Source organism: Parus major, chromosome 1 (assembly GCF_001522545.3).
Source record: "Parus major isolate Abel chromosome 1, Parus_major1.1, whole genome shotgun sequence".
NCBI lineage: Eukaryota > Metazoa > Chordata > Aves > Passeriformes > Paridae > Parus > Parus major.
This window is the reverse complement of record NC_031768.1, coordinates 85,452,892-85,465,608: the sequence shown is the minus strand read 5'-3', so window position 1 is coordinate 85,465,608 and position 12,717 is coordinate 85,452,892. Positions and strand designations below refer to the sequence as shown.

Below are 12,717 nucleotides of genomic sequence, written 5' to 3'. Positions count from 1 at the left end.
TGCTCTGCTAACACACAGCAGGGGCCAGGACAGAATGAGGATGTCCACCTTCAAGTGAGGTGGTAACTAGAGGGCAAATTCATCCAAGCACTTCACTGCTGCCCCTCAGGAGATGGAAACACAAAGGTGCAGTGCCTGGGAAGAGTCTGGAGGAGATGGGTGGTGGTGTCAGCACAGAATTACCTAATGCCTGAGGGAATCTGTCAGAAGACTGGGTATCCAGCTTGGGGACATGTAAAGTAGAAATTTGATAAAATATGTGTGGACTTAAAATGTCATGATTTATTTAGAAAGGCCTAACAGTGGGACTATGAGAGGAGCTGATATAGGTAGCAGGAACTGCCCTGGGAAAGATTCTGTACCAAGGAGGATCAGACATGGCTGGGATGGACAGGTGAACAGAGGTAGTGATGCTCGGAATGGAGGCGATTTGAAAGGTTTTTACTTGCTTGGAGTAATGACTGGATGAGGGGGAGATCACTAATGTTGCTTTTTACAAGCTGAGGACAGCAGCTAATGTGCAGATTTGGCTCTCATCAGATGCTACAGCCAGGATCCAGACCAACCACAGGTGAGATGAGACACTCACAAGTCCCCTTCAGCCTGAGTTAGAGATATGTATTTCCACATATCCCTTTTCAGTGTCCTGGCACCCTCAGCCTGGAATACCACCTGAATGTAAATGTGGATGGAGAACTGTGCTGTGTGACCTTCACTCTGCTGTTGGTGGGAGCAAGTAAATATTAGCTAATGTCATCAGCCTAGAAAAGATATTATCTCCATATATTAACTCCCCTACTCTTTGAACCTAGGAGTATCTGAGGGGGTATTTAGGACTGCTCCAACCCATCAGTACCTGCAGCTCTCTCCTCCAGCCTGGATCTTGTCAGCTGTCTGTCCCAGCCCAAGCAATGGGAGCACCACTGCTCCTCTTAGCCCTGACCCTATTCCCAGTTGCAGCTGCAGAAAGCCTGGAACCGTGAGAATTTCTCCTTTTGATTTTGGGGGCTTGGTGGAAGGGCCTGTGGTTGAAGGGTGGTGCTGAGGGGCTGCATTCTTTGGCATCACAGGGCTGGATGGTGGGGGCCTGGCTCCCAGGGAGGCTGAGCAGAAGCAGCTCCTGCAGAGTCCTGGGCACTGAGCACTGCTGCAGGGGCAGCCCCTGGTGTTGGCTTGTGCAGGAACTGCACTGCACACACCACAACGCTACAGAGGCCACAGGAGTTTTGCCTCTCTTCATGCTGTGCTGGTGGGGGTGAAGTCTGGTGTGAAGACAGAAGCCTTATACCTCAGCCATTGAATGCTTGGCTTCTTTGGCTTCCTTACACAGCCTTGCTCTGTGTGCTTGCAACTGGGAGTATCGTGGACTGGGCAGCTGTGTTCTGGCTGGTGGCAGGGTGGTGACACAGAGAAATTGGGAGTTCTCTATACTGGGCAAATTCCTCCTTGCTTGTTTAGAAAGGAGCTTAAAAGTGCTAAACTTCCTTCAATGCAATCCTCCAGATATTTCTCACCCTTGGTCTACCTCTTCATGAAAGCATTCTGGCCTGTCCACCTCAGCCTCTGACTTGTTTTTGAACACGTACTGCTCTCTTCTAGTCACTACATGGTGGTGTTCCCTGCTATCATTCAGCAGTCCCACGAGGAGAAGCTCTACATTCACCTCAGCTCCCTAACTGAGGCTGTCCATCTGGCCATCACCTTGCAGACAGAAACCCAGAATCACACCCTGGTGGAGCAGGATGTGGAGAAGCCAGGCACTTTTCAGAGTATCACCTTCCAGGTGAGTGTAGATGTGGCAACTGATTTGACAGTGGATGCTTTCATGTTCACACAAGAGCATGGCACTTCTCTGGGTACACTGTCCTTTTCCTTGCCGTAGGTTCCAAGCAGGCCAAGTATATTTCCCTACCAGTGCTAGGCAAATTACAATGGTGTTCTGGAGTCTAAGGTAGCAGAGAATCTTTCCTGGGCAGAAAAAAATCTGTTCATTTGATCTGTATCAGAACATTTCATCCCACTTGAAGCATGGTGTTAAACATTTATTTTCAATTTACTCATGGTTTTGTCCCTAAAAGTGCTTATATATCACAGCAAAAGTCAATGCATTGGGAATACATTATTTTCATCCTTGTTTCCTCAGGAACCTGCCCCTTCAGCTCTAAGAGAGAACCTTCAGCTATATTTCTGGAGAGCCATGGAGCTGTGCATGGTGCTGAGGCTCTACAATCTGCCCTGTCTTCCTCAGCACTGCACAAAGTCTCTGTCAAAAAGTCATTGTCACAAAGCCTATGCCCTGATTGCCCTGCAGACTCAGCAGAATTCAAGGAGGGGCTGTAGTCACTTTTGGTTTTTACATCAACATGACAATGATTAACTAAGAGTTTGGTGCCAGCCCTTAGGAGAGAGCGAGTCCTGGTTGTGGAAAGCCAAGGAAGTTCTGCTGCTAGTAAAAAATTAAAAACCACCAAAGAAAGCTTTCTCTTGTGGAGCTCAGTCTTTCTGATGCTCAGATGTCCTGTGTTTGCCTCATCGGTATCCCATCTCCCATTACTCCAGATCTGGCTTTCCTATGGTTTTACTTAGCTCCATAAAACTCTCACATTTATGTTAAGTGGGAGAATGACATGTTGGTCAGTTCATTAAGCTCATGACAAAGTGACTGCTTCTCCCTAGAATCACAAGTGGGTTACAGAGTTATACAGAAGAATTTGGATGGAAGTTTGGGGATTTTTTAAAAGTGAGATGATGCTGTATATCTGTGATAAGATGCAAAGTTTCTGATGAATTTATTTTCCATTTCCTTGTGTCAATCAACCTAGGTGCCAGACCTCATGTTAATCCCCATGAAAAGAGATTATTCCGGGACACAGGTAGGATATATCTCTTGTCTTCCTCTCCTCTTACAAATTAGAGGGCTTCAGCCTCTCCTGTGCCTGAGCCATGTTAATGTTGGAGATGTAGGGTGGGAAAGATAGGAAAGAGGAAAAATAAATGTGCAAAGAGGCAAACATGACAAGCAGAAAGGCAAAGAGAAGAGAATGAAGAAGCTGGACAACAGAAAGAAGACTATGATTGGGAGAGACTTAAATCACAGGAGATGAAAGGAGGAAGGGACATTGGAGATTCTGGAAGGATGAGTGCCTCTGTTTTTCTTTGAAGCTCTTTGGTAGTCTGAAGTAATTTGTTTCTTTTTTTAACCTGACAGTCAGAGGAGGTGGCTTTTCTGCATGTCCTTATCCACAGTGGAGACAATGTGCTCCTTGAGGGTCACAAGAAAGTTCTGGTTAAGCCCCAGAAGAATATAATTCTGATAGAGACAGACAAGGGCTTATACAAACCTGGAGAAACAGGTAAGGCAAGAAGCTGACATATGGAAATGGGGAGGGAAGGGTCAAGACAGCAGCCACACCTGGAGGGAAGATTTCACCAAGTGCAGCAAGCTAAGGTTGTTGGGGATGGAAGGAAGCAAATCTCTATTATCCAGTGTTTCTAGGAACAGTCTGAGCCAGAATGTTCCCCTCCAAGGTGTGCTACACCAAGTTCCCAGCCTGCTGCCCCTGGGTGCTGTTTTGGTGTCATATCTCTAGTGAGACCTAAAGAGAAAGCCAGGACTCTGCAGGACAATGGACAGCCTTGAAGGCTGTTGTTCATATTTGAGTAAAAGCTAGAGTGTCAGTTCCAAGCTGTAGAATTATAGAGTCCTCACAATCTTCACCATATGAGTGGACTGCAGACAGACCTCACTATAGACAACCCCAGTGTTTAACTTTGTAACCTGTCTAGGTAAAGGCACTGTGTTTCTGCAGCACACAGCTGTTTATAGGCCTCCCTGGGGTGAGAGATGCTGGGGAGGGCTGTTTGGGAAAAGACCTGAGTACCTCTGAGGTAAACAGAGAGGCATGAATACTGGGGCATAGGAAAGAAGAAGCATGTTTGTGCAAGGACATGTTGCAGCCAGACTGCTTTACTATGTTTTTCTTTTTATCTACAGTGAAATTTCGAATTGTGAACCTTGATGAGAACCTTAAGGTCATCAAAAATGAGGTGAGTGTCACCTTGTGCCTTTCTAGAAGTAGGAGCTTCAGTGTGAGATACATTGAGAGTCTGATGAGAAAGATATCTCCCTTCATGCCTGCTAAACCATAAGAATAAATTATCTTAGGAGGAAACCACTCAACCACTGGTCCTTTGGAGAAAGACCAGCGTAAGCTGACACAGAGGGAAGAGGAGAAGTACTGTGGGCCTGGATGGGGCAGAAATTTCTTCTCAGAGACCCATGTCAGACAGAGTTCTTTATACTGGTTCACATGAATGCTGTTTTACAAAACTAAGATTGTGTTTCTCTTGTTTTTACAGTATTCCCAGATATGGCTACAGGTAAGTGACTAAGAAGTGACCAAAGGGATGTATATCTGTCTCTTCTACTGTGATCTTTTGCTCCCGGAGTTGCACCACAAATGTAACTTCATGAAGTTGTGGTTATAGTTCAGATTCAGCCAAAGGTTTTTCCATGGTCAGCCTGGGCTTTTCTCACACCAATACCTCTGTGGTGCACACAGCTCACCAAAAGACAAGGCAGCACCCAATCTTTGCCCAACACCCTGGCTGCACAGAGCACAGCGACAGGCGCTCAAGAGATGCAGCACAGCTGCTTCTCCTTCCCATGGTGTTATGATGTTGCCACTTCCCAGTAGCTTTACTGTTCTTGGCAGCCTTTGTAGTTCCAAAGTCTATTAAAATTATACTGGAGGGAAGTAAAGGTCTCTCTCCTGGTGATCTGGAGTCCTCTCTACTGGGTCAAGTTTAAGCCCTTGTAGTGACTTCTTGTGCCTGAGCTTGGCTGGACCTGCCAAGTACATGGTCTCCCAACGTGACTTGTGGTTCTGCATGTCCTTTCCCAAATAGGATCCTGAATACAACCGTGTTGCTGAGTGGCTGAATGTAAGGTCAAATCATGGCATTGTGGATCTGTCTTTCCCCCTGGCATCTGAAGCATCCCTTGGGAAATATACCATCTCAGTGCAGCAGGGCATGGCTCAAAAAACCTTCCGTGTTGAGGAATATGGTGAGAGTCCAGTGTCAGAGGGGAGGGAAAAGCAGTGTGGGTAGCTGGAGGAGAGAGCAGGGTGATGCAGCTGTGTTCATCCCACCTTTTGCCTCAGGAGAACAAGAAAATGGGGACATGGATGGGTCTGTGTGCACACCTCACATGGGTCAGGGGGTTCTGCAGCTGCAAAGGGTACAAAGGAGAGGCTGTGGGCTGACATCTCCCTCTACCTGCATCTGAGCCCTGTAATGAGCACATTCTACTGCTCATTGTCACCCCTTTTCTGGGATGGGCTTGTCATCCACTCCAGTCAGCTGCTACAATGGGAAGTGTAATTACGTCTTAGTCACGCTAATTGGCATTGGTAAAGACAAAACCCTGTGCCATTTAAGTGTTAAGCTTGACTGAGCTGGAGCAGAAAGTCCCATGTGCAATTATAGCAGCAAATACAGGGTGGTGCGGCTGGAGGGAGTAATTCGATTACAGTGTGGCAATGAAGAACTGGGGACATCACTGTCTTTCCCTCACATGGACTGCAGCTATAACACAACTTCTGACAGTCTCCCTACTCATCCACACCATCCATTGTTTTTTTCCTCCATCCTTATCTTACTGTCTTCCAAACAGTGCTGAAAAAATTTGAGATGAAAATTGAGCACCCTCCACATATCACTACAGCAGATGAGGAATTTCAGCTGGTTGTCTGTGGCAAGTGAGTACATGATACCATTGTGATCTCTGCTCTTTGACTCCACTGTCACCTCCAGATTGCTCATAAAAAGTAAGTGCTCTTCCATTTGTCAGTATGATCTTTTTGCGTTTCCCTGTGTCTTCGGGAGACAGACCACTCTCTGACATGGGCTCCTTCTCACGCCTGGTCACTTACTGTGAGGCTGAAGGGACACTGAAGATTCTGGGTATAGTGGGTGGAGAGGGATGCAGAATGATTTTAAAGGATGAGCTAAAGCTCCTGAGCAAACAAGGTACAAAGCAAAGCTCTCTAGGCTCCACTTCCCCTGATGAGGATGGGAGGTGTCCTATATCAGTATTTCTGCTGACAGTCAGCAGACTGTCTTTTGGTGAATGTTTCTCTCTTTTGACATAGGTATACTTATGGGAAGCCTGTTCAAGGGAAAGTAAACATTACTGTTATGACACCATCCCAGGCCATGGGAGGCGATATTACAAGTTCAGCGATTCAGAAACAAAACAGCTGGGTAGGTGGACAAATAGGAGATCAAAAAGTATCATGTGCTGGAAATGTGTTTCTGCCCCCTTAACCTGCCTCAATGCATTTCACTTGGGCACCAACCTGTTCAGTCTGGTGTCTTCCCAGTTCTGGACGTGATCAGATCAGTGATTCCTCCTCCCATAACCCTGTTGCTTGAATTACTGCTCTAGCTGCACATCCCTGACTCCATGCTTCAGGAGAAGGTGTAAGCTATGGGAAGCAGTGGTGCCTGGGACCTTTTCCAAGAGTCTGTATCATATTGTAGGCAACCAGAGCACCCATCAGATGGGGCTATTCAGCCCTGTGACAACTACCATCAATAAGTGGGCTATCAGAGCATCACATGGGCTGTGGATCCCTGCCCTGTTTCTTGATCTATCCCTGCACAATGGGTCATCTTAAGCTTGCTAGTGTCTGGTCTGAAATGATGTCCATTGCTGGTTACACTTTCTTCTCATCTGTGTTCATTATTTTTTTTGTGGTTAGGCTTCACATTTGTTTTTTTCCCACGGGTTTCAGATGCAGCTCTTTTGGCCTGAGAGCCACAGGAAAACATTTCTAAATGTCAGACCAGCCAGCAATGAGCCAGAATATAAAAATCTAGCTGGATCTCTGCATCTTTTAAAATTCACTCCAGCTGGAATGCTGTGCAAAACACCAGCTGAATGCCAGCTCCACATGGCATGTAAGAGGCCCTGAAAGGTTCTGAGGAGCACTTCACAGGCATGGCTAGAAACACTGGCTATACCCAGGCTCTGCCTCAATGATTGGCAGAGCTCTTGCCATCTGTACCTGGCAGGGTGCCTGTGTTTAACATGGCCATGTCACAGCAATGGTCGTGTCTGGAAAGCCACACTGTCAGGCTTTATTCATCAGGGCCATAGCATTTCAGGGGGACCTTTGTCTCACATAATGAAATTCACACTCAGCTATGGGATTTGGGCTGAATTCAGCCTCCTGAGTTTCTCTGTGACATAATTAACCCTTATGTGATTTGCCTTAAGTGCTTTTTTTTTTTTTTTGCCACTTTTTTTTGTGACTGTTTAATCCAAGCATATTGATTTTCTTTTCTGCCTAAGCTATCCATGATGGGTTTCTGCATTTTCGATTTGGGAGTTTTCTTCTGTTCCAAAAATATATGGAAATACTTCTTTAGGATTGCCTGACATCTATGGAACAGTTTGTCTTCCTTCACATCACACTCCTTCTTTCTGTTCTCCTCTCTGTCTGCAGACAAATAAGGATGGCTGCACTACTTTCACAATGAAGACAGAAGCTCTGGAAATAAATGAAGCTGACAAACACATAATTGCAGTAGGAGAAATGGTGGAAAACGGAACAGGTACCGGATAATATGCAGATCATTCTCTTCTTCACAGGCAAAATTTTTTGTTTTGGTCTTTCTGTGGCAGTGGAATTTCTTTTGAAAAAGTAACTTGATGGTTCCCAAATCTTCTGTCATGGTAATAGTCTCTATTCTAGTACCTCATCCATCTGTTTTCACCAGATTTCCTAATCCTCTCCACTGTTCACCTCCCTTTGCATGTGTATAACTTTTTAGTGATTGCCTGGACACCAGGGTGCTCCCAGCCAGTTGCAAAGCGCTGGACTGTTTATAACTAAACAATCATCTAGTTTCCCTTTATCTTCAAAAAAACATAAATGAATAAACATATAAATAAATACTTATAGGCTATGATGCATCATGTCATGAAGCAGGAAGCCCAGAAACCTTGAGGGAATCATATCCTAGAAGAATGTATTTTCTCTCCTAAATTTAGAACTTTTCAGTGTTGTAGGTAGTGTTGAGGTGGCTTCTTTTCTTCTTCTTCCCTAAGAGCACTGCTTCAGGTTTAACCAATTTTTCATCTCCCCACCCAGGAGCCCATTCTATGGAAACTGCTTTAATTCCTGTTGCAACGACAATGAAATCTGTAGAGTTTATCAACCTCCATCCGTTCTACAAACATGGGATACCATACACAGGGAAGGTAACACTCATGGATCCCTTCTCTGCTGAGAATGCATCACAGATATAACTTTTTGTAGGAAGAAAGGAACAGTCTCTTGAACTCACTCCTGGAAAGTGAACGCTGTTCTGCTGGCACCCAGAAACTAGGAGTGAAGTGTCCTGCAGAAGAAGTTTTTTTTTCCCCCATCCTAACATAGTATATTTCCTGGACTGGAATTCTGGGGCCAGCTGCAGTTTCTGGAGGCTTCCCCAGGAGCATCTCCTGAAAGTAGTCTGTGCATATGGGATGGGGGTGGTGTCAGCAGGCACATTACATTCCCTTTGAATGAAAGCTGATGGTAACTTGGCAGAAATCTCTAAAGCCTTGCATATCAGTTCAGTGGCAGTCCTTTCTGACTCAGGTCCCCTGGGTGAAGCTAGGACTGCTGTCCTGAGGTTAAAAACACTTTCAGATGGGCCAGTACTCACCCCAGCATGGAGGGCAAGGAACAGCAAGAGTTAAGTTGTTAGGGACAAATCTCTTTCTGATCATCAAAGGTCCTGCAGCATTGTCCAAGAAACATCTCAGGACCTGAGGAATTCACCTTTTCCCCCATCAGAGATGTCTCATTTGCCTGTATTACATTTTGTTCCAGTCCTGAACAGCTTCAGATTGTTGGTTTCATGTATTTATTGGACTTTAATTTGGATCCTTCCAACCGCTCTGAAAAGCTAGAAGGGCTGAGGGAACTCAGTGATAGAAGCAATTAATACTGAGCACTGGCAGTGCCTCCGAGTCTGGCACAACAGGGTATTAACTTCCTTCCCTACTTCCCTACATACTTCCAGATGTTCTGCCACAGTGCAAAGTCTCCCCTCAGAAATGTAACAATCCATCTAATAGTTGACGTCAATGATGAGGAGACACAGCTGTCACTCCTCACAGATGAGAACGGAGAAGCTCACTTCACACTGGATACCACCAGCTGGAACAGCACTATGGTTTCTCTGAGGGTGAGTATCAGCCACTGAAAATCTTTTGTCTGGTGTGGGGTGTGTCCCATGAAAAGATACAGGAGGAAAAATGAGATTGTGGTCAAATCTACTAGGCTTAGATTTTTGCTAAAACTTTGTAAGAGGAAATCTCGTAAGAGACTTTAAAATGACATTTCAGCAAATTATTTTAAGCATACAGATGTGCACTCTGCCATCAGCTCAGGTGGTAAGAGAGCTTCAGCAGGTGTACAAGTTCCCTTGCATGACTTGATACTAATTGTATTGCCACCTTGTGTTTCTGTGCTTGGAAGGGTACCTACAACCCTCCACGTGATGACAGACCATCTTTTGAGATTGAAGAAGAGGACAGCTTCCACTGGCTGAAACCTTTCTACTCTGAGAGCAACAGCTTTCTTGAGATCAAGGCCAAGGATGATGTGATGTCCTGTGATCAAGAGCAGGAAGTGCAGGTGGATTATATCCTTTCCCAGAATAAACTCAGCTCTGAAGAAGACCACATTGATTTCTACTATTTGGTGAGCACAGAAGACAGCTGATTCTCAGGGCAAGGTTATGCTTACTGGCATTTTACCCTTTCCTCACAGCACAGAGATACTCAAAGAAAGGTAAAGCTACTCCTAGACAGTCAGTTTGTGATAGATAACTATCTATCAAAACTAGATAGTTTGTGACTTCTGTTCTGCCCAAATCTGTGCCTGCTTTCCAGTTCCTGGACCTGCTCCTAGACCCCAGCTGCGTTGCTTTGTTATCCATGTCTTGACCTAAGCTTGGGTGATAGATGCCTGCCATTTGCCCTTCTCTTATGTCTACATGGGTGGCAGTGGAGGGCTAGCCTGAACTCTGCCCAGAAGGTGTGCCCCAGATGTCTATCTGTGTCTGGGGCAATCTGAGCTAAGGGGCAATCTCTGGGGCAGCTGACATTCCCCCGCCTGTATCTGTGCAGGGAAAAGCTTGAAAGGCCCTTGCCTTGATCCACATCAGAGGTATGTAATAGTGTTTTGATGAAGTCCACTTTCAAGAAAGTGAGTCAAAACAAGGGTGTGACTAAAGACTAGCTGAGAGGGTATGACTGTCTTGGTTACTGGACTGGACTCACTCGTACAGTCAAAAAGTACTGTATCCGAGTAATGCAAAGATCAGAGTTCACTGTGTCTTAAGAGCAGCTGCCCATAGCTTCAGAAGTACCTCTGGCTTTGCAAGCAGCCCCCCTTCTCATGGCCTAACCAACACCTCTCAAGTCCTACCAAGCTGTACCATCAACATCTCTGCTGCAGAGCTCTGGAAATCATATCCCGCCAGAGGAACTTCTGGGGCAATATTTGTCAGACATAATTCTCTCTTCTTGTGTTGTTTTCACACTCTCATACTCCTGGGATTCAGACCCTTGAATGGTTCCTCTCTTTGTTCTTCAGGTGATAGCAAAAGGCAAGATCCTTTTCAGCAGAGCAAAGAAGGTGCCAATTACCCAGCATGAGAGTGAGTAAAAATATGAAAAGTGTCTCATAACACCCATAAACCCAGAAAACTGACAGCTCTCCAATGACTCTGTCTGCAGGTGTTATTCTTATCCACAGGTGGGAAATAAAGAACTGAGTTCTTAGTGGTGATTCTTTTCATAAGACCAACACAATCTCCTCTCAATTCAGTGTCTTTATAGGCAACTATCCTTCTTTCTCGTCTAATTGATCTAATATCCAATCTTATGACTTTGCTGCTAACTTGTACCTTTGGAGAAGACACGAGTCAAAGAAATGGCTGGTATGCTTGGTTTATTGTTAGGTTGTGACACTGTCTGTGTGGGGTGTTCTTATCTGCAGGTAGAAATTATTAAGTCTTTTGATTCTTAATGTGTGTCCCACTCCAATGAGCTGATTCGTTTGGATGTTATCCCTCTCTTCCTTCCTGCTGTCTTGTGCAGATCTGCAGGGCTCCTTCTCATTGACTCTGCCTGTTGGCAATGAGTTCCTGCCTGGCATCAAGCTTCTGGTGTATGCCGTGTTCTCAGATGGAGAGGTGGTGGCTGATGTGGAGCAGTTTGAAGTAGAAAAGTGCTTCAGACATAAGGTGAGCAGAAATCACACAAGGAGTGTCATGGAATCGTTGATGTGCTCTGGTCTGCTGTGATTCCTGGTCATGTTTTATCCTCATCTGAATGGTGAAAGCTGGATATATGCAAAACCAGATGCCCAGTATTTTTGGCTGGGAAACAAGACAGGTAACCTCCTTCTCCCTGAATGCCTAGTCGTGCTCTCCACAACACCAACTGGCAAGCTTTGCTCAAGAAGTAAACCGGGTCCCCTTGAACTCTGTTTTCTCTCCCTGTTCCCCTTTACTGACTTGAGAACACACTGTCCCTCAAACGCTCCCTAATGCAGAAGAGAAGCCTGTCTGCTTAGCTCCCTTTGGCAGTTCTGGATCAGAAGGCTGTGGATGTGTGGTGGTAGAGGAATTCTGGCTAAGACTGTGTGCACTGCAGCCTCTTCAACCTTCCCAAAGGATTTCCAGGATGGCCTGATTCAGCACCTCATCCCCCTTCCCTAACTTATTCGAAGGCTTTCTCTCTGCTACCCAGACATATAAGAGTCACAGGGTCCCACTCTCCAAGGCTAAGCCCCCAGACCTTGTCTTCTTTTGCAGGTGGCACTGGAATTCTCACACAAGGAGGAGGTCCCAGGATCAAAAGTCAGACTGAACCTCAAGGCTGCCCCAGGGTCCTTGTGCTCTGTGCAAGCTGTTGACAAGAGTGTCCTCCTGAAGAAGAACCAAACCCTAACAGCTGACAGCGTGAGTGCAGCCTGCCGTGTCCAACCCCCTGATGTCTGCCTGCCTTCTGCCTCCATGCATGTGTGGCAGGAAGCCCACAGTACACCCCAGGACAGCTGCAGTGTTGGCTGGCTGCCCTGCCATTCCCTTCCTTGGCCTCTTCTGAGCAGTTATGGGGTGATCATCTTCCTCATCCTCAGCTCTTTGCTGTCAGCCTCTGCCTGAAGGGTGATGGATGCTACATGGCACTGCAGGGAGAGCTGCTTCAAGGAGATGCTGGTGCTTGCTGCTTGGAGGGAGGGTGCTTAGCAGCCTCCCTCAGATCCACATCTCTGCTCTAACATCTTCCACCAACCAGTGAGGTTAAGCCTTTAAAATGGAATTTTGCCCTGGCAGTGTCCTCCTATTTCTGTGCCCCAAGCACTTCAGAGTTATAACACGTGACAGATCAGTGGTTTGGAGCAGTTCTTTAGAAAACAGTAGCTAGACGAGAGCACCCAGAGCACACAGCGGCTGGTGGTCAGTATTTTGTCAGCACCCAGGTGGATTCTGAGAATCAGAAGGGTTGGAGACACCTACCTTAAAGCAGCTGTGCGTTCCAGAGGAATGAATTTAAAACTTGGAGCATAAATACTGCAAAAATTGAAAATCCTAACATAAATCCACAATGTGTAGCAGAGATAAAACAGGTATATGCCTCATGGG

At 45.9% G+C, this 12,717-nt stretch overlaps 1 protein-coding gene across 2 annotated transcripts in view; it reads left to right on the top strand.

Annotated features, from left to right (window-relative positions):
• The first annotated feature begins 808 nt into the window (after window positions 1-808).
• Window positions 809-12,717, top strand: part of LOC107200667 (alpha-2-macroglobulin-like protein 1) — a 29,009-nt gene continuing 17,100 nt past the window's right edge. Inside the window, exons 1-16 of one of the 2 annotated variants that reach the window (XM_033516615.1) lie at window positions 809-979; window positions 1,600-1,783; window positions 2,823-2,873; window positions 3,209-3,353; window positions 3,995-4,047; window positions 4,360-4,380; window positions 4,909-5,068; window positions 5,678-5,762; window positions 6,156-6,267; window positions 7,515-7,623; window positions 8,163-8,272; window positions 9,082-9,246; window positions 9,540-9,764; window positions 10,662-10,725; window positions 11,168-11,313; window positions 11,887-12,033. In XM_033516615.1, the coding sequence (XP_033372506.1) occupies window positions 912-979; window positions 1,600-1,783; window positions 2,823-2,873; window positions 3,209-3,353; window positions 3,995-4,047; window positions 4,360-4,380; window positions 4,909-5,068; window positions 5,678-5,762; window positions 6,156-6,267; window positions 7,515-7,623; window positions 8,163-8,272; window positions 9,082-9,246; window positions 9,540-9,764; window positions 10,662-10,725; window positions 11,168-11,313; window positions 11,887-12,033 (1,845 nt within the window). In that variant the 5' untranslated portion in view covers window positions 809-911. The remainder of the gene's footprint in view (window positions 980-1,599; window positions 1,784-2,822; window positions 2,874-3,208; window positions 3,354-3,994; window positions 4,048-4,359; window positions 4,381-4,908; window positions 5,069-5,677; window positions 5,763-6,155; window positions 6,268-7,514; window positions 7,624-8,162; window positions 8,273-9,081; window positions 9,247-9,539; window positions 9,765-10,661; window positions 10,726-11,167; window positions 11,314-11,886; window positions 12,034-12,717) is intronic. The other variant, XM_015619468.2, reaches the window with a different exon arrangement.